The sequence below is a fragment of the Zonotrichia albicollis genome, chromosome 16, assembly GCF_047830755.1.
Source record: "Zonotrichia albicollis isolate bZonAlb1 chromosome 16, bZonAlb1.hap1, whole genome shotgun sequence".
Lineage (NCBI taxonomy): Eukaryota > Metazoa > Chordata > Aves > Passeriformes > Passerellidae > Zonotrichia > Zonotrichia albicollis.
Window position 1 is genome coordinate 803,286 of NC_133834.1, and position 27,911 is coordinate 831,196.

General features: G+C 57.4%; 1 protein-coding gene across 2 annotated transcripts in view; it reads right to left on the minus strand.

Annotated features, from left to right (window-relative positions):
- The window catches only part of PRKCB (protein kinase C beta), an 86,182-nt gene that overhangs the window by 42,760 nt on the left and 15,511 nt on the right, over positions 1–27,911 (minus strand). For both annotated transcript variants that reach the window (XM_074552953.1, XM_074552952.1), the window contains exons 3-4: positions 8,355–8,437; positions 1,042–1,153 (exon numbers count right to left, since the gene is read on the minus strand). In XM_074552953.1, coding sequence (XP_074409054.1) covers positions 1,042–1,153; positions 8,355–8,437 — 195 coding nt within the window. The remainder of the gene's footprint in view (positions 1–1,041; positions 1,154–8,354; positions 8,438–27,911) is intronic.

Genomic DNA, 27,911 nt, shown 5'->3' on the forward strand with positions numbered 1-27,911 from the left:
GCGGAGAGCGGCGAGGCTGCGGGGATGCAGGGGGGGAGGCCGGGGAGTGCAGGATGCTGCGAGGGGATGCAGGGGAGGCCGGGGACCCCAGGATGCTGTGGGGGATGCAGGGGAGGCTAGGGAGCACAGGGTGCTGAGGAGGATGCAGGGGATACAGGGGACTACAGGGGATGCAGGGGAGTGCAGGATGCTGAGGGGGATGCAGGGGATGTTGTGGGGAATGCAGGGGACCCCAGGATGCGGTGGGGGATGCAGGGGAGTGCAGGATGCTGAGGGGGATGCAGGGAATGTTGTGGGGGAAGCAGGGGATGCAGGATGCTGTGGGGGATGCAGGGGATGTTGTGGGGGATGCAGGGGACCCCAGGATGCTGAGGGGGATGCAGGGGATGTTGTGGGGGAAGCAGGGGATGCCGGATGCTGTGGGGGATGCAGGGGAGTGCAGGATGCTGAGGGGGATGCAGGGGATGTTGTGGGGGAAGCAGGGGATGCAGGATGCTGTGGGGGATCTGGGGGATGCTGTGGGGGGATGCAGGGGACCCCAGGATGCTGAGGGGGATGCAGGGGATGTTGTGGGGGAAGCAGGGGATGCCGGATGCTGTGGGGGATGCAGGGGATGTTGTGGGGGATGCAGGGGACCCCAGGATGCTGTGGGAGGATGCAGGGGATGTTGTGGGGGATGCAGGGGACCCCAGGATGCTGTGAGGGGATGCAGGGGAGTGCAGGATGCTGCAGGGATGCTGCTCTGGGGGTGCTTCTGGAGAGGAGTCTGGGGGATGCTGCTGAAGCAGGGATTGTGGGGGTGCTGTACACAGGGATGCAGGGAGGTTCCCCCCAAGGCAGCACCTTGCCCTCCCCTGTCCCTGCAGCAGCCCCGGGCACTGCCCACACCGGGTGAGGAGGTGCCCACTGGTGCCCCTCGGGCACTCAGAGCCCTGCAGCTCCTCACTGCTGGCACAGGGCACGGGCTCTGGGCTGCAGCCCTGGATCAGGGGCTCCTGAGCCCCCCTCGGGGTCCCTGAGTCCCCTGCCATCATCACTTACTGTCACATTTCATGCCCTGGTGAATGAGCCCGTAGAGCAGGGACCCGCAGTGGTCACAGAAGGTGGGGCTGGAGTACGTGTGGATTTTGAATTTGTGTTTGCTCCGGGGGTCCTGGGAGGAAAACAAAGGACAAGGATTATGAACTCGCATCCAGGGTTGGCAGGGCAGCCCTGCTGTGCCCGTTCCCAGTGCCAGCTGGCCCTGGAGGTGCTGCTGATGCACTTCAGTCAACTGCCACCGACTCGTGGGGACCCTTCCAGCAGGCACCGGCATCCAGCCTCATTCCTCTTCATCTGTGTTGCCATAACAATGGAAAAGCAATGCACTGCCTTGGCTGGGGACTCACTGTTTTCCAATAACTCACTCTTAGCATGGAAAGCACCAGGTGAAGGTGGTGGGTACAGACCAACAGAAGGGCTGGACAGTGCCCAGCTTCCACACAGAGCAGGAAAAGCCACCTGTGATTCCATCTAAATTAAACCTGCCCAGGGAACATCTCCTGTGCTCTGGTGCCAGCCCTCTCCTCACAGGCATCCAAGCTGCTTAGGGGACACTTTAATATTTTGAGTTTTCTTACAGGCAAGGGCAGATTTTTGCCCAGCAGCAGAGGGTGCAGACCCAGCAGAGCCCAGCTGATCCCTTGTGCAGGCACTGGGCAAACTCCTGGGCTCCAGCAAGGGTCAGCAAGAGTTAGAGCCAAACAAACCCAAATAAAGGAACCACAATGGGTTGGGAGGGAACTTAAATCCCATCCAGTGCCACCCCTGCCATGGCAGGGACACCTCCACTGTGCCAGGGTGCCCCCCAAGCCCTGTCCAGCCTGGCCTGGGATGCAGGGGCAGCCACTGCTGCTCTGGGCACCTGTGCCAGAGAAAACTTGCAGAAGAAACAGCTTCTGCACAGGGAGCCAGAGCCCAGCACGGGGACAAAGCACTGAGGCAGAGCAGGGGTTTGGCCTTTCGTAGCACGTTCCACGCAAGGGAGGACACGGGACACAATCCTGGGGCTCAGGAGGGCCTGGAGCAGGGGCTGGGCAGGGCTGGGCTGGGCTCACCCCCCAGCAGCAGCACAGGCAGGGAAGGCTCCAGCAGGAGCAGCTTGGTTTCAGCTCACGTTAATTGTTTAAGGGTTAGGGATGAGGCTCAGTCCCAGCTCTGTCATTCGAGCTGAGCAGCTTTTTAATGGCCTGGAAAGCTGCCCAGGCATTAGCAGAGACACCTTTTCAGGGCACTGTGAGCAGAGTAAATAAATAAAGAGTGGAATCAGAAGCGAGCTATAACATCACCGCCAATACATTCCATCCCCCTGAAATTAATTTCCCAGCACTGTTGCATTGGAGCCTCCAGCTGCATTAATCACCAGCATTCTGCTCTGGTGCTCAGCACCACAGAAACCCCCAGTGGCACCCAGGAGGGGAAACCAACAGAGCTTCTTTTAACGTGGTCTGTGCCGTGCCAGGGATTGGGCACAGGCTCCAGCCAGGGCACTGAAACTGGAAATACCTCACATCTTACCCCGAGGAAAGTGCTGCAGGCACAGCAGGGCTGCAGCAGGGAAAGCTGAGGGTACAAGGGGTCACAGTCACCCTGTCCTGTGTCAGGTCACAAACCTGCCCTCTGGACACCCCAAGCAGCCAGTGCTGCCAGTGACTCTGCAGGTCTGAGAGCCTTCTCATTCCTCCGACATTTACAGGAGAGCAGAGAATTTAAGCCTGGATTTTAGGCTGGAACAGGAGGTGGGGGCAGTTTCCCCACGAAACTCAGGGCAGGCAGCCAGGACTTGAGATGGTCTGGAAAGTTCCATCCCAACCCACGCCGTGATCCTGATTTCCTTGCAATATCCTGGGAGAGAGGAGCTCTCTCTGCCCACCCCTGCATCCTGCAGAGCCCCCGGGCACAGCACAGCACCCCTGCACCGGGCAGAGAGGTGGGAAGGGGACATGAGGGACATGGGGCAGGGGACACGGGGCAGGGGACGTGTGCCAGCCCGTGCCACCCAAGTGATAGCCCCTGAACTGCTGCACTCCCTTCCAGGAACAGAGACTCCTGCACAGGCAAGCCAGAGCATCAGTCATTCATAAAAAACACCAGCTCTGTGCAGAAGGAGGCAATTCCCACTCCACAAGAAGGATGTTGAATTCCCACTGGCACCCGGGGTTCGAGAAGCCAGAGCTGGAAAAGCAAAGAGTCAGAGCAGGGCTGGGATCCCCAAAATGGGGCTGGGCTCCCCAGAGCAGCATCCCTGCCCCAAGCAGGGCTTCCCCTCCTGCTCCCAGGCACAGGGGCACAGCCAAAGCTGTGATGGAGCAGCCAGGCTGCAGAGGAGGAGCTGCAGGGCTCTCTCTGGCTGAGAGGGGCACCTTGGGCAGCGCCTGAGAAAGTGCCAGAAAGTGGCAGTTGTGGGGATCATTGCTGAGCAGGGCTGGAGTGGCTGCACAGAGACTATTTTTGTACCACGGAGACAGGACTGACGAGAACACTGCGTATGCAGATGCTGAGACTTAAAACAAGAATGGTTAAAAAAGAAGTTTGCCAAGAAAAGAAAAAGGCTCCACTCCTCCCCCACCAGCACTGAGAAGCGGGGCAGGAACAGATTTCTGTGGAGCAGAGCTGGAAAATGCCATGAGCAGAGCCAGTGCATGCTGAGGCCCTTCCCTTCCCATCAGTGCTGCAGAGCCAGCATCCCCTGCAATATCCCAGCCCTGACTCATTGCATCTGAAGTTTCTCCTGTTTCCTTGTCCAAATAAGAATAAAATCCCTCCCTGGCAGGGTGGGCAGGCCCTGGCACAGCTGGGGCTGCCCCTGGGTCTCTGGGGTGTCCCAGGCCAGGCCGGATGGGGCTGGGACAGTGGAAGGTGACAGTGGAAGGTGACAGTGCCACCGGTCCCCCAGAGCCCTGGAGCTCCCAATCTCCATCAGCAGAGCCTCAGGAAGGGGCAGCAGCAGCCACATGGACAGCCAGGGGTGTTTGAAAACCTCTGCACTCACATCTGCTGCGTTTGACAGAACACAGAGCCTTGCCTTCAGCATTAGGGGCTGCTGCTCTCCCCGTCTCATTGCAAAGAAAGCTTTAATTTATCTCTGCTGAAGGAGAATTAGCGCAGTTCATAGGAAGAGACCATTTAAAAGTGAATTTCATAGTGATTTAAACGGCATAACATCAAATAGAACACAGCCACAGCTTACTGCCTGCACTCAGCAAATCCTGGCAGGGACACAAACCCAAACCCTCGTGTTTGAGCCCCACATTTCCCATGTGGAAATTCCCCTGGGTGTGCAGGGAACAGCTCCCAGCAGGCAGAAATGGTTCCCTGGTTTCCCTTGCAGGGCAAGCATGGACGGCAGGAGGCTGGGCAGGGGAGGGCACAGAGCCCACCATCCCTCTGAGCCGGGCTCAGACCCCTGCCCTGCCCCAGGCCGAGGAGGGAAGGGCTGGGCAGGCACTGGGATGCAGCCAGGGCAGCCTGGCAGGGGCAGCAGGGGCTCTGTGGGGCTGGGACAGCAGCAGGAGGTGCTGGGAGGGAGCAGGGCTGAGACATCTTCATCCCACGGGAGCTGTCAGCAGCAGCAGGCGCCTGCTCCAGGGGCAGATGGCACAGCAGAGGCCTGGAGGAGTTAATTAGCAGGACAACAGAAAGCAGCAAGTCGCGGGAAGGCTGGGAGGATTTGCCAAAATGCTGGCCAGGGCAGCTGAGAGAAAAGGAAAGGAGCTGGGAGCAGGGATCCAAAGGAAGGAAGGGAGCTGTGAGCAGGGATCCAAAGGGAGGAAGGGAGCTGGGAGCAGGGATCCAAAGGAAGGGAGGGAGTTGGGAGCAGGGATCCAAAGGAAGGAAAGGAGCTGGGAGCAGGGATCCAAAGGAAGGAAAGGAGCTGGGAGCAGGGATCCAAAGGAAGGAAAGGAGCTGGGAGCAGGGATCCAAAGGAAGGAAAGGAGCTGGGAGCAGGGATCCAAAGGAACGAAAGGAGCTGGGAGCAGGGATCCAAAGGAAGAGAGCTGGGAGCAGGGATCCAGGAGGAAGGAAAGGAGCTGGGAGCAGGGATCCAAAGGAAGGAAAGGAGCTGGGAGCAGGGATCCAAAGGAAAGGAGCTGGGAGCAGGGATCCAAAGGAAGGAAAGGAGCTGGGAGCAGGGATCCAAAGGAAGGAAAGGAGCTGGGAGCAGGGATCCAAAGGAAGGAAAGGAGCTGGGAGCAGGGATCCAAAGGAAGAGAGCTGGGAGCAGGGATCCAAAGGAAGGAAAGGAGCTGGGAGCAGGGATCCAAAGGAAGGAAAAGAGCTGGGAGCAGGGACTGGGGTCCTGTGCTCAGGGACAGCATTGGAGTGAGAGGGGCCCTGGGGCACAGCATGCGGGAGCCCTTTCCATGGAGAAATCCCTCCTGGAATTCTTCCTGAGCTCCTCTCCCACAAACAGGGACAATTTACACACAAAATTGAAATGTAGCTACACTGGCCCCTTACCTTCCCAGAGCAACTCTGATGTTTATTAACACATCCTGATTAGATGACCTTTAGCAGGATCATGCAAAGAAGGTCATCTTAATGATTATTTTCTCTACAATTTAAATAATTATGCATTCTGCTAATAGCTCCGGCTCTAATTAGGTTTGCCAACTGGCATACATTACCCAGGCTGGCTCTGGGTCCTGGAGCCCTCGCTATGGGTCAGTCACACACAGGAGGGGCTGTGGGCTCTCAGCCCCTGCTCAGCAGCTCTCCCTTGCTCAGGAGGGACCCCAGGCACACAGGACACCAGTGAGGAGCCCAGGTCCTGCCCTGCTGCAGAGCTGTGCAGCACAAACACAGCCCCGTGCCTGCAGCACCGCTGCTTCCAGCCGCTGCTCCATTCCCTGCTGCAAGAAGCAATTAATCTTTCATTTTTTCCTGCTTGGAGACACTATCATGTGTAATTAGTGCTCTCTCCCAGATGGAAGCTCCTGCTCCTTGCCAAGGTTAAACACACAGCCACACTCCCACTCTGCTCAAGGAGGCTCAGACTCAGCCAGATCAAACAGGAGCAGCCCGAGGTGGGAGCAGAGATGGGGACTCTGACATTTCCCTGTCTCCAGGGCTCTGCTCTGCTTCCTCAGGTTCTCTGTGCACACACCAAGCTCCAGCACCCCCTGAGCTCCCAGGGCACAGCTCTAGCCCAGCAATCAGAATTACACAGCTGCTAAACTGGAAACTTGCAGGTACACCACAAGCACTGCACAGCTACAGAATGGTTTTCTCCTCAATTCTCCAGCACTGTGCAGACACAGAGTTCAAGGAGCGAAGTTAGAAGATATTTTGCTTTCAACACATTTTTTATCCTTGGCTCCAGGTCTAGGACATAGGGAAAGCAGCACTGGGCTGGCAGCAAAGGCCCAGCCAGGCTGCAGCATCCCTGCCCTGCTCAGCAGAACTGCAAGGTTTGATACCTGCAATAAAATTATCTCTTTTCCATGGGGTTCATATTCATATTTATGAAGATTTACCAAAACCCACCCCAGCGAGCAGCAGAGCCTGATGGCACCAGGTCAGCCCCCCTTGCAGGTGGCTCTGGATCCTCACTGTGGTTATCAGCAGCACAGAGCAGAGGGAACTGCAGCTTTGAGAAACTCGCTGCAGCTTTGGGAAACTCACTGCAGCTTTGGGAAACTCACTGCAGCTTTCATTGTTCCCAGCACAGCCCCTGGCCCTGGCTCAGTGCTGAGGCCACCAAGGCATTACTGGGTGCTGAAGCAGCTCTTCCCCTCCTGCTTCAAAGCTCCTTCAGGATGATATGATTATATAATTATAAATGAGATATATGATGGATATAATTGTGCTGCTGGAAGAGCAAGGCTGGCAGAGCAGCAGGAAGGAAGCTTGCCCTGCCTGCATCCCTGTGGCAGGAGCAGGGGTACCAGAGCATCCCTGCGCCCTGGCAGTGCCATGCAGAGGGAACAGGGATGCTCCTGGCACAGGCCCTGGCGGTGCCATGCAGAGAGAACAGGGATGCTCCTGGCACAGGCCCTGGCAGTGCCATGCACAGGGAACAGGGATGCTCTGGTGCCCCTGCTCCTGGCACAGGCCCTGGCAGTGCCATGCACAGGGAACAGGGATGCTCTGGTACCCCTGCTCCTGGCACAGGCCCTGGCAGTGCCATGCACAGGGAACAGGGATGCTCCTGGCACAGGCCCTGGCAGTGCCATGCACAGGGAACAGGGATGCTCCTGGCACAAGCCCTGGCAGTGCCATGCACAGGGAGCAGGGATGCTCTGGTGCCCCTGCTCCTGGCACAGGCCCTGGCAGTGCCATGCACAGGGAACAGGGATGCTCTGGTACCCCCAGCCCAGCCTCACCCCTCGCTCCAGGCAGACACATCTCCTGCCCACACCCCCAGCATCACTCCCTGCCTGTCCCTGGCACAGGGAGCCCTCAGGGGCTCCTGTCCCTGTGTGGGTGACAGCAGTGCCACCCTGGGCTGGCGGCCTGGTGCAGGAAGGGCCGTGTGTGCCCCCAGGGAGGCTGCACACACAGCAGGGCTCAGGAAGGGGCACAGGCACCAGAACAACCCCCCCAACCGCTGCTGCCCCCAGAGCCTCATCCCCAGCCCTCTCCCCTGTCCCTGGCAGGGCACAGCCCCATTCTGGGACACCAGGCGTGTTTAGCCTCCACCTCCCGCTGCCTGCTACGCCGCCTGCTCCCACCACTTCTATTTTTAAGGGTGAGAGCTGTGGTGCTCTGTCGTTTCCCCAATTCGAGCTCCTCTCTCCCAGCAGTTCCCCAAATTAGCCAGTTTCCACGGAAAAGCCCAGAACCTGCCAGACAGACCTGAGTGCTGCTGGCAGAGTGGGCTCCCAGCTCTGCTGCCCCAAGCCAGGGATGCACAGGGACAGAAATGCTGGGGAAACAAGGCTGGGACTCGGCTGGCAGGGCTGGGGGGTTTGTGACACAAGGGAGAGAAGGACATCGGGGCAGGGCTGCAGCTCAGCCCAAAGGGAAATCTCTGTCTCCCATGTTCCCTCTGCTCTGCTGAGCACAAGTTACTGCGTGGTTTGAGTGTTTTAAGTATCCAGAAACCCATGAGAGTCCCCACAACTACAGAATCCCAGTCCCTGAAGGGCTTTAAAGCCATGTGGATGTGGCATGGGAGGAGGTGGGGCAGTGGTGGCCTTGGGAGTGCTGGGGAATGGTTGGACTGGATGATTCTTGGAGTCTTTTCCAACCTAGACCATCCCATAAACAGCAAAACAGCAACCTGGGGTGCCCTCAGCCCAGGGAGTGGAGCAGCATCTCCTGCAGGTGCTGCCAGCCCAGCAAGCCCAGCCCAGCCCAGCACCTGTACTTACATCCGAGGCAGGGCCCTTGTCAGCACCGGGGCAGGAGAAGGTGACGAATTCATGGCACCTCTTGTGCACCACGAAGCAGCAAACTGCAAAGAGAGCACAGGGACAGAGTCAGGGCACGGCACAGGACTGGCACCACGAGGGCCAAGAGGTACCATACCAAAGCACAGCCATGTCAGAGCCAAGAAGGAGCAAAACAAACCAGTCATGTGGATTTCTGAGCAGCGCCAGGAGGGTTTTCAAGCAAACCCCCTGGCAGGTTTTGAACCCTTATGGAATATCCCCAGGCCTTTTGGTGAAACTCGGCAGAACAAAGTGTTGGGTGCACGTCAGAGGAGGGCTGGGGACAATCCTGTTCCCTGAGCTCACTGTCACCCGTGGCACACGCTCTGAGGTCACTGCTGGGAATAAAAAGAGGGAGAACGTGGATCTGAGCTGAAAAGTGCATGTGGCCAAAAATGGAAGATTGTACCGAAGGGAACAGGTGGGCAATGTTCCTCCCACAGCTCTGCTTCTCTCCAGCATCTCCCCAGCCCCCGTTTGCCAGACCAGCAGACACGCACGTCCTCCTCCCCTCACACACGTCAATGCCAGCCCTGCCCTTTGGGAGAGGGAAACCAATCCCACTGCCCCTGCCCAGGCTCCCAGGAGAGGAATCCAGAGCCAAACCCCATCCCACAGCACCAAACCCTTTCAGCATGTGCCTGCCTGAAGCTGCCAGCGCTGTCTCTGCAGTTTGTGCAGCCACAGCTCCGAATTTCAAGGCTGGTTTTTCCCCCAAATGCCAAATAAGCACCTTCAAATTAACTGTCGTGCTGGGTTTTGTGACTACAGGGAGAGAAGGACATCGGGCAGGGCTGCAGGCTCAGCCCCAAAGGGAAATCTCTGCCTCCCCATGTTCTCTCTGCTCTGCTGAGCACAAGTTACTGCGTGGTTTAAGTGTTTTAAGTACCCAGAAACCCATGAGAGTCCCCACAACTACAGAATCCCAGTCCCTGAGGGGCTTTAAAGCCATGTGGATGTGACATAGGGGGAGGTGGGGCAGTGATGGCCTTGGACATGCTGGGGAATGGTTGGACTGGATGATTCCTGGGGGCTTTTCCAACCTAGACCACCCCATAAACAGTGAAACAGCAACCCTGGGGTGCCCTCAGCCCCGGGAGTGGAGCAGCATCTCCTGAAGGTGCAGACCCTAAAGAATCACTTGTCCCTTGCCTGTCCCACAGATGAGAGCTCAGCTCCAGGGCCCAAAGGGAGCCAAGGAACCAGCCCTGGTACCACGCTCTGCTCTGCCCCAGGGCTCTCCCATCTACCACATCCCTTCCCAGAGCTGCAGTTACACTCAATAACAGCCTCTGCAGGATGAGGAGCAGGGACTGAGGTTTGGAGACAGCACAGGAACCAAACTGAGCTGGGCAGGAACAGAGCAGGCTCCAGTTGCAGCAACATGGGACTTTTCCTAAGGAACAAGGAAAAGGCAAGTGACATCAGCCATGAACCTCACAATCCTCTCTTTGTGCCCTGCCACATCCAGCTGTAAATTCATTTTCCTTTTCACATTTTCCATTGTGAACAAAAACAAACCCAGAAGGTTTTAGAGGCAGAACAGCTGCCAAGAGCTCTCTCCTCGCAGGACCTCTCACTTGCTTTTCTGAGTCAAACAAACAAACATTTTCTTGAAAGCATTGCTCACCATTTCTGTCATTTGTACATGGAGACAGAAGCATCTGGGAAGCAGGAAGGAAGGAATTAGAGCTCTATTAGCAGGGGTTTCTCCTAAGTGTGTGTGCAAACCCAGAGAGCTCCGAGCATGGCTCTGCTGCCAGGGCTGGGCTCTGGGACAGTGGAACTGGGACCATTCCAGCTCTGCAGGGAAACCAGAGGGACACCAGGCTGAACCTGCCATGGAATGCTTTGGGTGGGAAGGGACCTTAAAGCCACCCCTGGAATGTCCCAGGCCAGGCTGGACAGGGCTGGGACAGCCTGGCACAGTGAAGGTGTCCCTGCCATGGCAGGGGTGGCACTGGGCGGGCTTTGAGGGCCCTTCCCACCCAAACCATGCCAGGATTCTGTGATTCCAACCTGTGCAAGGATAATCCATGGGAAGATGGGCAAGCAGAACCTCCCTGCAGGTGCAGGGCAAGGCAGAGAGAGCTCTGTGCCCCAGCAGCACTGGGGGCTCTGTGCTGTCGCAGACATCTTCTTATGAAAATCTTTTTCTTGGGATTTTTCCTTCTGAGAAGCTGGGAGGCCTCAGGAACAAAATGCAAACATTGATTATCTGCTGCTGTGGAATGCAACAGGTTGTTGTGATTGGTCTCATATGGATGCTTGAAATTAGTGACCAGTCACGGCAGAGCTGGCTCTCTCTCTCTGTCTGAGCCACAGACCTTTGTTTTTATTCTTTCTATCCTATTCTTAGCTAGCCACCTGAGATGAAACCTTTCCTTCTATTTTTTTTTTAGTATAGTTTTAATGTACTATATATATCATAAAATAATAAATCAAGCCTTCTGAACATGGAGCCAACATTCTCGTGTCTCCCCTCACCTGCAAGCCCCTGTGAGCACGGTCACACTGTGCCCCAGCAGCACTGGGGGCTCTGCAGCCTCCCCAGGCCTTGGCAGGCTCCACTGGAGCCCTGCCCATGCTCAGTGAGAGCTCCATGCATGCACAAGGCAATCAGGGTGAATCAGGAGCAGGATCTCAGGGCAGCAATCCTGTCCCAGCTCCCATGAGCTGCCCTGGGGATGTGAGGAGGCTGCAGAGATCTCCCCCTGCCCTGCCCTCCTGCTGCCATTGAGCAGCTTCAGCCCATGTCTTTGTCAGCTTAGAAACCCCAGCACGAGCAGCAGCTCTCCCAGGTCGCTAATTAGACAGTTAATTTGTAAATCTTATTATTTGAGTAATAAAGTTATCAAATCCCACTGGTTGGCTGTCTACAAACATCCCGAGCCATTTGTACACAACAAGAATGGAAGATTAACCTTTCCCACTCTTTACTGCACAGTGCAGGAGGGTTTGCTGGCCCTAAACCTTCCTACAGGGCCAGATCCATTGTAAGGGTCTGGGGAGACATCCCTGTCCTGGGAGCAGAGAAGGACACAAACCCTGAGCCCAGCAGGTTTTTTAGGAGATTTGCTGGGATGCACATTTTCCACAGCAGCCCCTGCACAGTGCCTCAGATCTGAAAAGATCTGCACCAAAACACCAGGGCAAGATCACACACCTGTGTTCCCTGGGATCCTGACACAGGGATGGGAGGAAAGATCTCCTGGAAGGTTGGGTTTGAGAGCTAAGAAACCACTGCAGCAGCAGGGCATTCTCAAACCCTAGGAAACGTCTTATTGTGGAGGATGGAAAGAGAGAAAATGCTAGAAAATGCTAACACAGTATTGCTTAAATATATATATATATATATACACACACACAGACAGAGAAAGGCGTCTTGGCTCAAACCACTGCTCACAAACCCTCCAGAAAAACCATCAAGCATTTCCCTGCTGATTCCCTGCTGATTCCAGAGCTGCCAATCAGAGGAACCACATCAAAACGTGTTCCAGGCGTTTGAAGGCTGCAGAACACACGTCTGGCTGCAGCTCCAGCAGGGCAGGGCTGGCCCTGGGAAGGGAACAGCAGAACTGCCCCAGCTGCAGCTGCCCAGGTGTGCCTGGGATGCAGGGCCTGGGATGCAGGGGCCAGGCTGGGCAGGGATGCAGCTCCAAGCAGAAGCACTGCATGCCTTGGAACCCTGCTGCTAATTCCTGCAGCAGCATCTGAAGGAGCAGCCCTGCCAGCCCAGGCTGCACACACTCCCTGCTCCTGCAGGACATTCCCTCCTCTCCTGTTACCACCCTGTGAGCAGGCTCAGGAGCATCCCCTGCCATCCCTCACCCCTGACACTTTGCCCAAAGGTGCCCAAAGATTTGCCCTCAGAACACAAAACCCCTCCTGGGCTGGGGTTTGTGCCCAGGAAAAGCCCTTTGAGATTCAAGCTGCTTATACCAGCACCAGGCTACCCTGGGACCCAGCACAGGCATTCCCAGCAATGGGAAAGGCTCAAGGCAGAGCTGCCCTGGCAAACTCCTGAGGCTGCTGAGTCCATCCTGAAGGGCACAAACCCCCTGGCACAAGGAGGAGGAGCAGGGTGACAAACGCCCTGGCACCCAGGGCAGGAGCAGGGTGACCAATGCCCTGGTGCCCTGCTGGCTCCCAGCTGGCACAGGAGGGGCACTGGCCCCATGTCCCACATGGAACACCCTCACCTGCAGGAGGGCCCAGCCCTGCCCAGCAGCTCCTGCAGGGTGAGCCCTGCCTTCCCTGGGCTCCATTTGGTGCTCTAATTGCATCGTACGAACGCCTCGTCCCAGTGTTCTGCAAAAGGGAATCATCAATTTCCCCCGGTCCTTGGCTGAATGAATAATTCAGGGCCGTCACCTCCGGTGGCTCCTGAGCCCAGCCCTTCCCAGAACACTCATCCCACCAAGGGAAGCCTCTGTTCCTCTCCTCAGGCCAGGGAGAGCTCTGCAAGCACCGGGAACAGCCTCGGATGCAGCATGTCAAGTGAGGGAGACAGATGGAGAGTTAACAGAGACAGGAGAAGGTTCAAGCAAGATTCATCTGAAAATCAAAGCCAGGGAGGGGTTCAAGCATCCCCGGGGAGCTGCCGGGGCTGAGCTTTGGCAGATGGCTCCGATACCAGGGAAGCTCAGAGATTATTTCGAGCACATCTCAGTGTGAGGCTGCTCCCTTCCAACCTGTGGATATTCTCATTTGGATAACGACTCCTCTTCCCAAGGAACAACAGCTTTGGGAAACAGCTTGGAATTCAGATTAGCAAAACTGAGGGAAACAAAATAACGCCAAAAAAAAGGAGAAAAAAGGACTTTTTAAGGGAGCTTTGTGCTTCTCCACCCACACTGGGCAAACCCCCGGGGTCAGAGGCACCACCCGGCCCGGGGAGGCACCAAAATGTGCCCCAGGCAGAGCTGCCCACGGCTTTCCTTTCCTTTGCATGCTAAAAAATCACACTCACGACATCAAACAGAGGCAGCGAAGCATGGTAATCATAAAATAAGGGGAGAGAAGGGCTCCAGGAGGGGAAGTCCTGTATTTCTGACAGCGCTTTACAGCTTTTAATCACTTAGAGCACACAGAGAGAGGAGCTGAGCTAAAATTTGTGCTCTTTGGATTTAATCCCCAGCTTTGGTTAAAAGCTTTCTGGGGTTCTTACAGCGCAGCCATCGTCAGCTCCTCAGACTTGAGCTGTTTTCCCACTGTCAGCTCCAGTGAAATCCCAGCTGTGATCCTCAGGGATTTCTGGGCAGCGCCAGGGATGGGGAGGTGACACGGGGCAGGTCTGGGATCGTGGGCTGGGTGCTCCTTGGTGGGGGACAAAGGCAGGGATGTCACCAGAACCCTGGGATGTCACCATCAATGCCAGGCTGCAGCAGCATTCTGCTATCTCAGCTTGGTACAAGTGGCACCTGCAGCTCCTTGGGCAAGCCCTGGCCAGCACAATTCCTGTGAATCCAATGCTCCCAGTGCCCCACACCAGCCCTGCACTGCGCAGGAGGGCAGGGAGGCTGCTGTGCCTCTGCTTCCCAAAGGGAAATCTTTACCAACCCCTCATTTTTCACTGAAAGGGGCTGAGTATTTTGGGCCCAGCCACGTGCTCTCAGAAGGGCTTCATGAACAAAACAGCCCGAGCCGCCTGCAGTTTTCCATGAAATACCAGAATGAAGTGACAACATCCTCTGCATGACAATGAACGAGCTGGAGCCAGCGGGATGAGCAGCATCAATCATCGCCGGCAGGGAAGGGGAGTGGGTGGGGACGGGACCATGGCAGCAGCAGAGCTGGGGATGGGAGAGATCCTCAGTGTGCAGAGAGAGAGATGCTTATCCTGCACAGAGAGAGCCTCATTCTGTGCAGAGAGAGACCCGCACTGTGCACAGAGATCCTCAGTGTGCACAGAGATCTCCTCACCCTGCAGCACCCAGAGCCACTGCAGGGACAGGACAGGCTGCAGGGCACAGGGGCTGGCCCAGGTTCCGTGGCTCTTGCTGGCACAGGAGCCTGTGCCACCTTTGGATGAGGCTCCTCTACCCAGGGCATGGCACAAGTGCAGCTCCTGCCTCCTCTCCAAATTGTTTGTGTCCAAAACCTGCTTGGGAGCAGCAAGCAGAGCATCCCAACATCCCTGGGGGAGCAGCTCTCGCCCTGCTTGTGCCTGTCCCTGTTGGTATCTTATTGCAAAGCTCCCATACCTTCTGGGTGATTTCTTATGGGCATCTCTCCACAGCACTGACTCCTTCTTCTTCACTGCACAGCCAACAAGCTCCAGCTCATCTCCCCACCCAGCTAACCCACCCCTCTATAGCACTCATCATTATTAAGCACAGCTGTAACTTGTTAAAAACAAGCCTGTTCCTAATCTTTAGTAATTGGTACAACTGCAACTCCTCAAGTGTGAGAATACCCTCTGCACTATTTCCTTACATTCTATCCCTCCACATTCCCCATACCCTGCAGGTGCCTGGCCCAGTCCCACCACAACAGAAGCCATGAAGGGACCATCAGCAGCTCCTGGGGCAGCCTCAGAGGGGCTGCGCAGGGTGGGGTGGCCCCGGGGCATGCAGAAACCACTCACCCACTCCCCAACCACAGAGACAGGGCTGGGGGGAGCTCCAGGCCAGGAGCAGGCTCCGTTCCCCTGCAGGCTCCTCTGTCCCTGCCCAGGGCAGCTCCCACCCCACAGGAGCCCTGCAGGAGCAGGAGGGGAAGCAGCTTCCCCTAGTCCCTCACCACAGCCAGCCCACACTGCAGCAGCACCATCAGGGGCGTTTTCGAGCTGGAATTTGGTTATTTCTATGCTAACAATCCCTTCTAACTGGTTCCTAAAGCCTGGGTTACGAGCCCTGTGATCTGAGGGGGCTGGCAGGGTGAGAGGGACACCTGGGCTGGAGGGGACAGCCCCATGCCTGGGGCCACCACTGCCAGGGCTAGCAGGGACACTGGTGATGGGGGAGGAGGAACAGGCAGGGGCTGGCCAAGGCCAGGCAGAGGAGAAGCCCCTGAGATGCAGAACTGATGGACAGACTGGGTTTGTACCCCAGACAAGTGGGGACAGGCAGCAAGGACACCCTGTGAGCCCAAACCTGACCCCAAGGGCTGGGCTCTGGTCCCTGGTGCCATCCCTGGTGCCACCCCTGGTGCCTGCAGCCAGCTCCACTCACCCACACCCACACACCAGCCTGATGGGGACCAGCCCCAGCCCACCACTGCACCCTCAGCTCCTGCAGCAGGCAGAGATGGAAAATAAGCACTGAGTGATTAATCAAAGCCCCCAGGGAGCAGATTAAACGGTCCTGGCAATTAGTTCTGGGTTTCTTAGGAAGGCACTGGAAGCCAGTGGAAAGCTGCTGCAGTCCCTGAGGATGAGCACCGAGTCCTCCTAAAACCCTGCACCAGTTACACAACTGTGGCGATGTGTTAAATTACAGATGGTCTCAATTAAAAGTGCAGAGATGGAAAGGAGGCTCGGAAAAAAAAAAAAAAAAAACCAACTCCACATGAGAAGAAAGAGAAGATCATTAAAAACTTGGCAGCCTACTTTGACTCTGGTGACCTGGTAATTTAATATTGTAATTGAAACCGCGGGTCAGGCTCCCGGGAGCAGGGAGAAGGGTGGGAAGGGATCCCGGCAGGATCAGCGCTGCCCCGAGGAGAGGGCAGGCATTGGGAGAGGGCATCCCAGCACAGATAACCCCCAGCCTGGCTCCCTCAGCTCCCAGCCCCAGCCATGCCTGCTTTGAAGCCAGTCCTGTTTGTCACAGCGTATTAATCCTGTTCCAGGCAGATAAAAACCCAGGCCCCAAAGTGCTAATCATGCAACTCACTTAAAGCTGGATTTCGGAGCTTATCTCCAAGACAGAGAGGGGAACTTCACTCACATCTTCTTCCTTGCATCCCCCCCTCCATCCCCCTTAATTCTGGCTATTCTGAGCACTGTCTTATTTCCAAAAGCAGAGCCCAGGTGGCACTGCCTGCACCTCCAAACAGGCTGGGACATACAGGGACATCTGCTTGGTGATGTCTTTGGGGACTCAAAGGGTCTCAATTCCAGCTGTGCCTGCAGCTGGTGCCCACCCAGCTGTCCCAGCCCTGGTGCCACTGGTGCCACGGGTCAGAGTGCCCATCCACAGACGTGGCACCAGCCTGGCACAGGGACACCCTGCAAGCTGAGGGGATTGGGAGCCCTCCCAAAGGGGCTCTGCCAGAGCCTCACCTTCCCTCCAGAGGGTGCCCAGTGAGCCACGAGCTGGGGTCCAAACCAGCCCCCAAATGTGACCAATCTCAGCTCTTTGGACAAAACCCCATCAGGTGCAGAGCGTGAGCCCAGAGTCACTGCACAGCGAGGGCTGGGAGCAATTTATACACTGCTAAAGAGCACGGGCTGTAATCCTGCTCCCCTCTGCATTTCTAAAAAAAACCACCACACTGCATGGTCCCTTTGCTTTCCAGGAAGTGCAGAAAACAAAAATAATCACGAACACAACAGAAACATATTTCTGTGTGTCCGATATGAAGACTAATGACTTCCCTGCTGCTGCCTCGGGCTTATTTTCAGCTGGCAGCATCTTAGGAGGGCTTGTTCTCCACACACCAAACAATGTTTGAAGGGTTTCCTGAACACCCAGGAACGTGAACAGCTCGATCCGACTGCAAGTGAAAGCATCAATTATCCAGGGCCCTGCTAAGGTGAAGGTGCCTCCAGAGGGGCTTTATTTGGTGTTGTGTTGCAGTTTTTTATTTGGTGTTGCAGTTGTGTGGCTGTGCACAGCCCTGGCTTCCCAACACCAAGCACTGACTGTGAACCTTCTGTGGCCACACCACCAGAACAGCACTTTCCTGGTGACAGCACAGGAACCCCTGCCATGAACTTGGGGTTTCAAAGATCCCCCCCAGCCCAAACGTGCCCTGGCAGCACTTTGGGCACCAGCAGCTCCTGCCATGGCACAGCTCCTGTGCACACCACTGAGCAAAGGGCCCCCAGACCATCTCAGGGTGCTTCTCTGTCCCTCTCTGTGCTGCTGTTGGATGTGTTATTGCAACCCCTCCCTGCTGCTGCATGGCACAGCCTGGGTATTACCAGGGACCCCCAAGACCCCCATCCCTGCCAGCCTCCCACCCTGCTCAGCCCTCAGGTGAAACCCTTCCAGGAGCAGCACACTGGAAACGCTGCACACACTGGCTAATCCCCACAGCAATGGGAAAGGAGACATCCCCAGCCCTGCTGGGGTCCCAGCCCCTGCCCACTGCTTCCTCCTGCAGCTCCAGGCCCAGGCTGTGTGTGAGGAAACTCCCACGGGATTTGTCCTGGGACAGCCCATCCTGCAGCGCTGCCTCCCACCACAGACAGGGAGAGAGGAGAGCAGGGAAAACAGCACTGGAGAATCTCAATGGGCTGCAAAACTTCCAGGCCAGGGAAAAAACTGTTTGTCAAATATGGGGCTTTAGCACGAGAACAAAACAGCAGAGCTGGGGAGCAAGGGCAGGGCCAGAGCCAAGGAGAAGGGATGGATGGATGGATGGATGGATGGATGGATGGATGGATGGATGGATGGACGGACGGATTGATGGCATACATCAGGCATGGATAGAGCTGGGCACAGAGCTGCAATCCCCCCCAGTTTTGTTCCAGCAACAACCCAGCCCCTCCCTGCAGCCAGACCTCCCCAAAATACAGCCCTGCACAGGGGCTGGGGGATGGAGCACTCCAGGCATGGCTGGGGCACCCACAACCTGCCCTCCAGCTGCTCTCAGCCCTGCTCAGCCCTAAAACTCTTGGGAGGGAAGGAGGGAGGGAGGGAGGGAGCTGCCAAGATAAGAAACGCTGCCACTTCCTGTGCAGGAAGCAGCAGCTGCAGGGAGGGAGGGCTGCAGCACAGCCCAGCACGGCACAGAGTGGCACAGCACAGCCCAGCAAAGCCTTGGGCCATCCTGAGGATGCTCAGCCCCAGCTCCTGCTGAGGCTTTGGCTTTCCCAGGCTGGGCTGTGCTCACCCTCCCACTGGGCAGCCCCTGGCCAAGCCCTGGCACGGGGCTCACCCCGAGTGCCAGCCCAGCCTGGCTGCCCTGGGGGGCGTTGGCACCTGGCAAGGCACGGGGAAGGCAGGGAAGGAGGGAAGGATGGAGGATGCTTGCTGCTCTGCTGGGCCCCAGCCAGGAGAGGGATGCTCACTTCCCTGAGAGGTTTGCCAGCAGCAGCAGAGCAGCAGAACCCCTCAGCACTGCCCTGGCAGCTGCAGCCCCGGCCCACGGGCAGGGGAGGGCATCCCACGGCTCTGCTTGGCTCTCCTGCCTGGAGAAGGGGCCCTGAGTCCTGCCAGGCTGCACAGCAGCACCTCTGCTCCAGCACACCCAAAGGGCTGCAGCTGGCACCGAGCTCCTGCGCTTGGCACCGTGCTCGATGCTCCATGGATAGGATATTAAAATAACATTTCCAACACATAGATTTAGTGTGGCTGCTCCCCCTGCTCCAGCCAGGGCTGCTCAGAGCAGGGTTTTACTGATGCTGCCAGACAGGCAGCGCAGAGCTGGAGAGTCACCTTGGTACAGGAGGAGTGGGCAGCTCTGTCCCTGGGATCCGTCTGTCCCTGGGATCTGTCTGTCCCTGTCCATCTCTCCCTGTCCCAGCAATCTGTCTGTCCCTGTCCCAGGGATCCGTCTGTCCCAGTCCCTGGGATCTGTCTGTCCCAGTCCCTGGGATCTGTCTGTCCCTGGGATCTGTCTGTCCAAGGGATCTGTCTGTCCCTGTCCCCAGCTGTCCCCAGGGAGGCTCTGGGATGCAGCAGTGTGTGGAATGAGCTCAGGAACCTGCTCAAGGTGATGGCCATGGAGAGCTGGGACACGGGAGCACCAGCCCTGGCCAAGGTCAGCAGGGAAGGTGAAATCAGACACTCCCTGCAGGATCACATTAAGGGAAGGGTTTTAAAGCACGTTGCTGGGGAGGAGGAAATCAAACCTCCTCCATGGTTTACCTTATTGTAACAGAAATTATCCTTTAGGTGAATTTTGTTGTAACAAAGTGGCTGAAGCCTTTTTCTTCTGCTGCCCTAAAAAGCTCCGTCAGCCCAGGGAGGACTGGGTTTGCTGTTCGTGGGGAGCAGTCCTGTGCCATCACACACCACTGGCTCCATGAGAACGTTATCTGGGCTGGCAGCTCGAGGGAGGAGGGCAGGGGAGAGGAGAGGAGCTGGTTTTATTTCCATGGAGCCCTGCAAGGGCTTTCCTGGCTCACTGTGCCCGACCACGTCCCTGCTGGCCAGTGGGACTTTATTAATGCTTACAACGTGCCCTACTTCTTCATGCAGCTCTGTCCCGCTGAAAGAGCCCATTTGCATTGTTAATGACATTTGGAGAAGCAATTTAGCAGCTCCCCAGTGAGCCAGGCTGCAGAAGCCTCACCCAAAGCACAGGGATGCAGCCCCAGAGCTCCTGCCAGCCCTGGTGCCACCCAGAACGGCCCTGGTGCCAAGAGGGCACATTCCATCCCAACCCTGTGCTGGCACAGCGCCCACCCTGCCCCAGCCATCGTGCCCAGAGGCAGCTTCACATCCAGGCTGTTTGAATAAGGCAATGAATGGGAGAGCTCCGTACATAACAGACTAAGTGGGACAGTAAAAATCTGTGAGCTCGCCCAAAATGTCTCCCAGCTGTTCTGCAGCACTTGAGAGCAACAAACCAGGGCAGGTTTCAGAAATACTGAAATACTGAGCTGAGTGTGCCATGGCTGCAGCTCTCACTAGCCTCTCCTGTGTCCCCTGTGCTGAGCAATGAGCAGAGAGGAGCCTCTCTGAGGAGCTGCCAGCAGGGCCAGCATGAGAAGGAGCAGAAGCTCCTGGTGACCCCTCGGAGGCTGCAGCTCCATCTCTCACATGGGCAGCAGCCCCCAGCTGTGTGCCCAGCTTTTCCACGCCACCAGTCTGCTTTTTGGAATAAAACTCTGGTCTTCAGCAAAGGGAAGCTCATCCTTTACCTGTGACACACTACAGAGACAGCACCTCAGCAGGGCAGCTGCAGCAACTGCATCAAACATTTCATCCCAGCTCCCAGCAACCTTCCCACCTGGAGTTTCCCCTTCCAAAAGGAAGTGCAGCATCCCCACAGCACCACCCTGGTGCCTGGCAGCAGCTGCAGAGCGTGGGGAATGCTGCAGGATGGATGGATGATGAATGGAGGGATGGATGGAGGGATGGATGGATGGATGGATGGATGGATGGATGGATGGATGGATGGATGGATGGATGGATGGAGGGATGGAGGGATGGATGGAGGGATGGAGGGATGGCCCCAGCCTTGCCTAGCAGCTCCTGCAGGAGGAACAGAGCTCCTGGGAGGTTAAAGGCTGCCTGAACCCTTAGCTGCTTTACCCTAACCTGAGCTGCTGGGCTTGCACAGGGAGACACATACCCAGCACCCAGCTCCTCAGGGGGATGCTCCTCCTCCAGAGCTGCCCCAAAGCCACTCTAAAGTTCCTGCCAACACAAACTTGGGAGGGTCTGGGGTTAGAAACCCCTAAGAGAGGTGTCCATTCAAGCAGATCTGATGCCAGCCCGTTTCACATTGCTGTCCCTCACGCCCATCCCTGTGACCATCCCAGCTGCTGCCCTTCCCCGGAGCCGCACGCCGTGCCAGCCCCAGCCCGGATTGGCAGCTGCTCGGGGGCGGCTTTCCATCTCCGAGCGCACGGCACCCGCTCCTCAGCACATGATCCAGCGATAAATATTTGGAAAGATCTGTTATTTTTACATAAACAGTCACAACACATCGCCGGGCTGGGGAAAGAGCCGGCTCCGGCTGCCGAGTGCTGCTCCGGCCTCGCTGTCCCTGCTGTCCCCTCTCTGTCCCCTCTGTCCCTGCTATCCCCACTCTGTCCCTGCTGTCCCCTCTCTGTCCCCACACTGCCAGGGAGCTCCAGGCTCCGGGTCTCGCTCCTCCCGGCCTGCAGAGCCTCACTTGCCCCCTCCTCATTCCTCCTCAGCCCCACCAAAGCTTTGCAGGAGCACGGCTCCATCAGCTCTCCCATCTCCCTCTCCATAAAATCCCAGAACGGCTCAGGCTGGAGGGGATGTCTGGAGGTCACCGTGTCCCTCTGCTCGCCCAGGGCAGCCTGCCCGGACCGTGCCCAGCTGGCTTTGGGTATCTCCAGGCAGGGACACTCCACACCGTGCCTGGGCAGCTGGTTCCAGCCCTCCCCTTGCCGCTGTGACAGGAAAAGCTGGGGCTCATCCTCCCTTCCCCTGCACCAGCAGCCTGGCAGAGCTGCCAAAGGCTCCCGAGCCCCCGCAGCTCCGAGCTGGCATCAGCTGGGTCCCTCTGTAAATCACTGCCTGCACCGCAGACAGCCTGTCCCGGCAGTGATGGAGGCTGCAGCTGAAGCAGAGGCGGCAGGTTCAGCCCAGGACTCAGCTCGCTGCCAGCCACCCCGAGGGCAGCTCCTCTCTGCCCCTCGGCCTCGGGAACACCAAACACCCACCAAAGGGTGCCTCCTCAAAAGTTCACGCTTTGCACCCTGCCAGGTGCTAATTCACAGCAAACTGCTTCTAAAATAAACCACAATCACATGGTGAACCTCCTCCTGGCCTGCACCTTCTCCTGCCTCACATCATCCTGCAGGACCTTCCTCCCCTCCCATCCTCACCTGCATTGCTGGGCCGTGGTCCTGTGTGGCACCCACCCACCTGCGTCAGCTCCCTGCCAGCCGGGGGCCATTCATCACAATTACCTCCTAATTCCCTTTCATTACCGTCTTATTTGGGATGGCAAAGGCTGACCCCAGCAGATTCAGCTCGTTAATGGAATTACAGCTCCTTCCGGACAGGGAGAGAGTGAGTGAGAGCTGCAGCCCCCTGTGCTGGAGCTGCCCTGTCCCTGTCCCCTCTGCTGGACCTGTTCTGTCCCTGTCCCCTCTCTGGGAGCTGCAGGGACAAGGTCCCCATGGCTCCAGGGCTTTGCCTTGGCTCAGGAGCAGCTCTTGCCCCCATGCCCAGCCCACCCTGGGCTCTCACCCTGCCCTGCAAGCCCTGCAGTGCCAGGATCCCTCCCGAGCATCCCTGCAGGCCCCCAGCACTCAGCTGTGCAGAGCTGCAGGCTCACCCCACACCCAGGAATGCCCAGAGGGGTCAGGGGGTGACCAGGCAGGGATGAGCTGCTGCCCCAGCCCTTTTCTCCCTGGGGTGAGTGTTTGTGTTTCCCCAGCCCTTTTCTCTCCACAGCCTCTCCTCCCTGCCAGCCCCAGCTCCTATCATGGGGTCCAAGGGCAGCATTCACATCTCCCTTCAGAGCAGCCCTTCGCTATGAAGCTCTAACTCAACACAAACCTTTGTGCTGCTCTTTTCAGAGCTGCAGTTTGCCAGAGGAGCAGGGGTGAGTGCTGGGGAAGGGCTGGAGCTGCAGCCCCAGCACAGCCCTGGTTCCATCCCCACCTGAACAAGCCATGGAGGTTCAGAAAGCAGGAAAGGGTTTCCAGAAGCAAGAGAGTGTGAGCAAGCTCCCAGGGGCAGACCCAGCTTTGGTGCTGCTGCTCTGACTCTGCAGTGCCCGTTCAGAGGGCCAAGTTCACCAAGATGAATTTCAGCAGGGCCAATGTCACTGCAGAGCAATTCCTCTGGAGCTGCTGGCTCCTCGTCCAGGGCTTGGCCTACATAGGATCCCATCACTCCTGCAGCAGGCTGCTGACGGCCCCTCAGCGAGGAAGGAACGTTCTGGATGGGGTTTGTGAGAAATACCAAATGTAAAGAAATAGCAGGAGCGCTGAGCATCTCCTCCATGCTGCCAATTACAGGCTGGGTAAGGCCTCCCCTTCTGTACCTGCCACCGGCGCACCTGACAAAGACAGCAGCCTCTGCACTGGCAATTTCATAGAAAAATATCCCAAATATAAATTGGTGCAATATTAGGAGGCAAAATACTCTCTATGGCAACCTGGAAGGTCTTAATTATCCCCGCAGGTGGCAGAGGGAGCAGCCCCACACACACAGAGCTGGCAAAGTGGGCTTTGAGTGGGCACTGAGGGGAAAATCTCATTCAACCCCGAGAGAGTTCAGGCAGCTCCTTCAGCAGGGAAAGATCCTTCAACTCCCTGCACCACCCCAAAACTATTGTATTTGTGACTCCAGATCCATCTGAGTGCCTTAACTAGCAGGGAGAGGGAATCAGAGGAGGTTTCCCACTCCAGAACGTTCCCGTGGCAACAGCAGCCCTGAGCTGGCTGGGAGCGGTGGGATGGGGCTGGGATGGCACCTGGGGGGCACAGAAACCACCAAACCACAGCAGGCTTGGGCTGGGAGAGACCTCAGAGCCCACCCAGTGCCAGCCCTGCCATGGCAGGGACACCTCCACAGTGCCAGGGTGCCCCAAGCCATGGCCTGGGCACTGCCAGGGATGCAGGGGCTGCTCTGGCACCCTCACAGGGAAGGATCCATTCCCAATATCTAACCTCAGTGTCCCCTCTCAGTCTGAAGCTGCTCCACACTCTGTCCATGCAGCAGTCTCCCACACAAAGCACATCCCAGGAACCCCAAAGCAGCTGGCTTGTGGACATGTGCTCTGATGGCTCACTACAGAAGGGCCAGTGGCAGCTGCAGGGAGGAGAAGGTGTTTAACCAGCACTGAAACACAAATTGCCTCCAGGGAAAAAGCCTCCAGGTGGGCACACTCCAACTGGGAGTTACTGCTACAGGAATGTTTCCTTTGGAAATTATCAGCTCTCCAGAGAATTCCTGACCAGCTGGTAAGACAGCGCTTAGACATCATTATTTCTACAAATACAACAACCAGAAAAAAACCAAAAAAACCCAACAATCAATGTTCAGCAGAATCAGCCTGAAGTCAACTTCCAGGAGAAATTTGCTGAGTAATTCTGGAGCAGAAAAAGCTCCTTTTCATTTATTCCCTGGGAGGGCGCTGAGGCCCTGGCACCCAGGTGGCTGCCCCTGGATCCCTGGCAGTGCCCAAGGCCAGGCTGGACAGGGCTTGGAGCAGCCTGGGACAGTGAAGGTGTCCCTGCCATGGCAGGGGTGGCACTGGTTGTCCTTTAAGGTCCTTCCAACCCGACCCATGCCATGAGCTGGCAGCTTCCCTTCCCAGCACTCCTGCTCCCTGCAAACACCTTCCATGCAATCCTGGATGGAATTTCGTTCTTTCCTTGAGAAAGATCCAAAGTTTTTGTCATTGGGCACATGTGTGACTGCAGAGAGACAGGAACAGAGCTCAGCTGAGCCCTGCCAGGCACCTGGGAACCCCCATGTCCCCACCACAAATCCCGGCCTCAGGCCTAGTGCCAAACACAATCCCAGACCACGCTGAGCGCACCAGGGGAGCTCCTCCTGCACTCCCCCACGCTTTCCATCAGAAAAAAACCTCCTACAAATTTTATTATCAGCCTCTAGTAACAAGTCTGGAGCGAGGAACTCTCGAGGCAAAGGCTGGGGATGGAGCCCTGCTCCCACAGCTCCCACAGCCCATGGGAGCCATCCCAGGAGCTCTCACCCACGCTGAGGAGCCTCCAGCACAGCCCCGCCATCATCCAGCACATCAGGAGGCAGGAGCATCATTCCCACGTCAGGGGGAAGATGGACCGAGTCAAAACAGAGGAGGATTCCTTTGAAAGGGCCCTGTGCAGGGACGGTGCAGTGCTGGATGACAGAAGCAGGCAGCGTCCCCAGGGACCCAGCCAAGACAGCTCCCTGCTCACTGAGCACAAAGTGGGAGAGCAATTAGGAGGAACAGCAAGGAGCTGCTCCCCCTCCCAGCCTGCCCACTCACACCCCTCACAGACACGGTGCTGCAGTGCTGGGGACAGGCCCCCAGAACTGACAGAGCCTGCAAAGAGCCCCCCAAAACTGCCAGCATGGGCAGAGCCTGCAGCCAGCCCCCCCTGGCAGGACCTGGCCCTTTGGGCATGGTGAGGTGACAGCCCAAGGTTCCTGGGGGCACTGAGTGTGTGACTCTGGAGCAGCCCCTGCTCCAGCACCTTCCCAGGGCCAGGAGCAGCAGGACCCTGCTCCAGCAGGACCCTCCCCAGCAGGAACCAGGGCTCAGGCTCCCCACCAGGACCCTGACCACCAGGAACTGGGCTCAGGCTCCCCAGACGCGAAACAAGCCAAGCTGAGGCTGAGCAGTGAGAACCTGCTGGTATCAGAAATAGCTCTGGGGAAGTGATACCACAGACAGCGCTCTGGGGCACACACGGGGACTTCTGGGGCACAGCTCTGGCACTGCCCTGCTGCTGCCCCTTCCTGCTCTCCCACGGCACTGAGAGTCCCCCGGGCAGCTGTGCTGCAGGAGAACCTGGAGAAACCCTGGAGAAACCCAGCTGAGGGTGATGCTGCTGCACCCCCTGCACCCCACGCAGCCCCTGGTGGTGCTCTGAGCGCAGCCTGACCTCAGACTTCCTTTGGCTGCCCACACCAAGGCACCAGCACGGCCCCACTGCTGTGCCAGCTCTGCTCTGGGCTCTGTCCCAGCAGTGCCAGCTCTGCTCTGTCCCTCTGTCCCCTCTGTCCCCACAGCAGCCCTGTGCTGGGGTTCACAGGGAGCTGGGAGTGAGTCAGCACAGCAAGGACAGCCTAAGAATGAAACTGAATAAAATACTCACCCCAGGCCACGTGTTCCCCGAGCCAGGACCCAGGCAGGGGCAGGGGCACCGGGGGGATGCAGGGGACAGTCCCAAGGACACCATCCCAGGAACACCATCCCAAGACACATCCCCAGGAACACCATCCATCCCCAGGAACACCATCCATCCCCAGGAACACCACCCCAGGGCCTGGCTCCCACCTCCTGCAGCAGAAGGCTCAGGGAATGAGTCCCTCCATCACACAGAAATCAGAGACTGCGCTCCTCAGCAGGCACAGGGGGCTTTGAGGAGCTTTTCCTCATCCTGCAGAGGCCACACTGCAGCTGAAGCCACAGTAGCCCGCCAAGGGGAGGCTGGACACGTTGGTGACTGGAGGCAGCCAGGGAAACCAGGGCCAGAAACGAGCTGGGACAGCCAGGATGCACAGCAGGAACAGCTCAGGCAAACCCTCCCTGCCTCATCCTGTACTCATCCTCCCCTTCCCTTTTCCAGGGCTCACAGTGGGATTTCCTGACCAAGACCTAAACACCCCAAGGTCAAAGAGGGTTCTGAGCCCTCACATTCCACAGATCCCAAAGCAATGCCTTAACCAGGTCTGAGCAACTCCCAGGGACTGGGCAGGACCTAAACCCTGCCCTGGCACTGCCTGCTGTTGCTGGTGTCATGGAAATGCTGCACCAGGAGATGCTGGGATATCCATCTGCAGGGTGACACCCCCAGGGACGGGCCTGGGGGGCTGCAGGAGGAGAGGGGCTGTGCCAGGGTTTGTGGGCATCCATGGGCACAGCTGGAACACGGCTTGGCCCTCCTCAAATCCAGCAGCAAATCCATCAGGGAGAGCCCTCCCCAGGCACACAGAATGTCTGGGGCTGGGAAAGCCCTCTGAGCTCACCTCAGACCCCAGACCTGCTCTGGAGTGGGGCAGAGCAGCAGCAATTTAACCACTGCCTTACACGGCTCACACTGGCACAGCAACAGCATTTTCACCACTACCTTACACGGCTAACAGGCATTTGGCTAAACCCTGCCTGCTGCTGAGAGCGTGTCCTGCATGCAGCTGAGATGGAAAATGAGCTGGAAACCAAAGGCAGTGGGTGCAGTGGGCAGGGAGGGCAGCGGAGCCGGGCTGGGCAGTCCTGGGTGGGCAGTGATGCCCCCCAAGTGACAGCCCCACCGTGGTGGGGGAGAAGACGCTCACAGCAATCCCAGAGCAGATTCTGGCCTTAAAGCAGAGCTGCTGAGTGCCTTATCCCCTGCCACCCTCCCAAGCAAGTGAGACAGAGCAGATGCCAGCCCCTCTCGTGGGTTTCTGATTCAATATCCGCGTGTAACCAGAGCTGCCTCGCGCTAACAAACCCTGACAGCAGATAAGTAACCATCCAGCCACCAGTCCTGCAAGAATCACACCAGACAATTAAGCAGCCCTGCCAAAAATAGCCCACCTGACCTGCTAGCACTCCTGACTATCAATCCAGCCCTCCCTGCAGAGGAGCTGCTACCGTTGAGTCAAACCTCAAAAATCCTCCCCCAAAATAGAGCCAAGCCAGCGCCGTGTCTGTAAGCGATCCTCCCCTTCCTCAATTTAGACTGCTCAGAAACCTGCACAGAGAGAAAAATCACTGGGTGTCAGGCAGAGCACAGGCAGAGGCTGATGGCAAACACGGCAGGGAGGGGGAAGGCTGCGAGCTGGGGTGGGACAGTGACAGGGGTGGGACAGTGACAGGGACACCACATGCGCACAGCTGGGGTGGCACAGTGACAGGGGACATGGGCAGCTGGGTGGCACCTCCCTCAGACACAGCTCAGTTACCCCCAAGCCCTGGCACAGCAGGCTCCCCCACCTGCCTCGTGGATGCAAATAAACGGTAAAAACTGACCCTTCCTCACACATTACACACAGAAATGCACCCTTA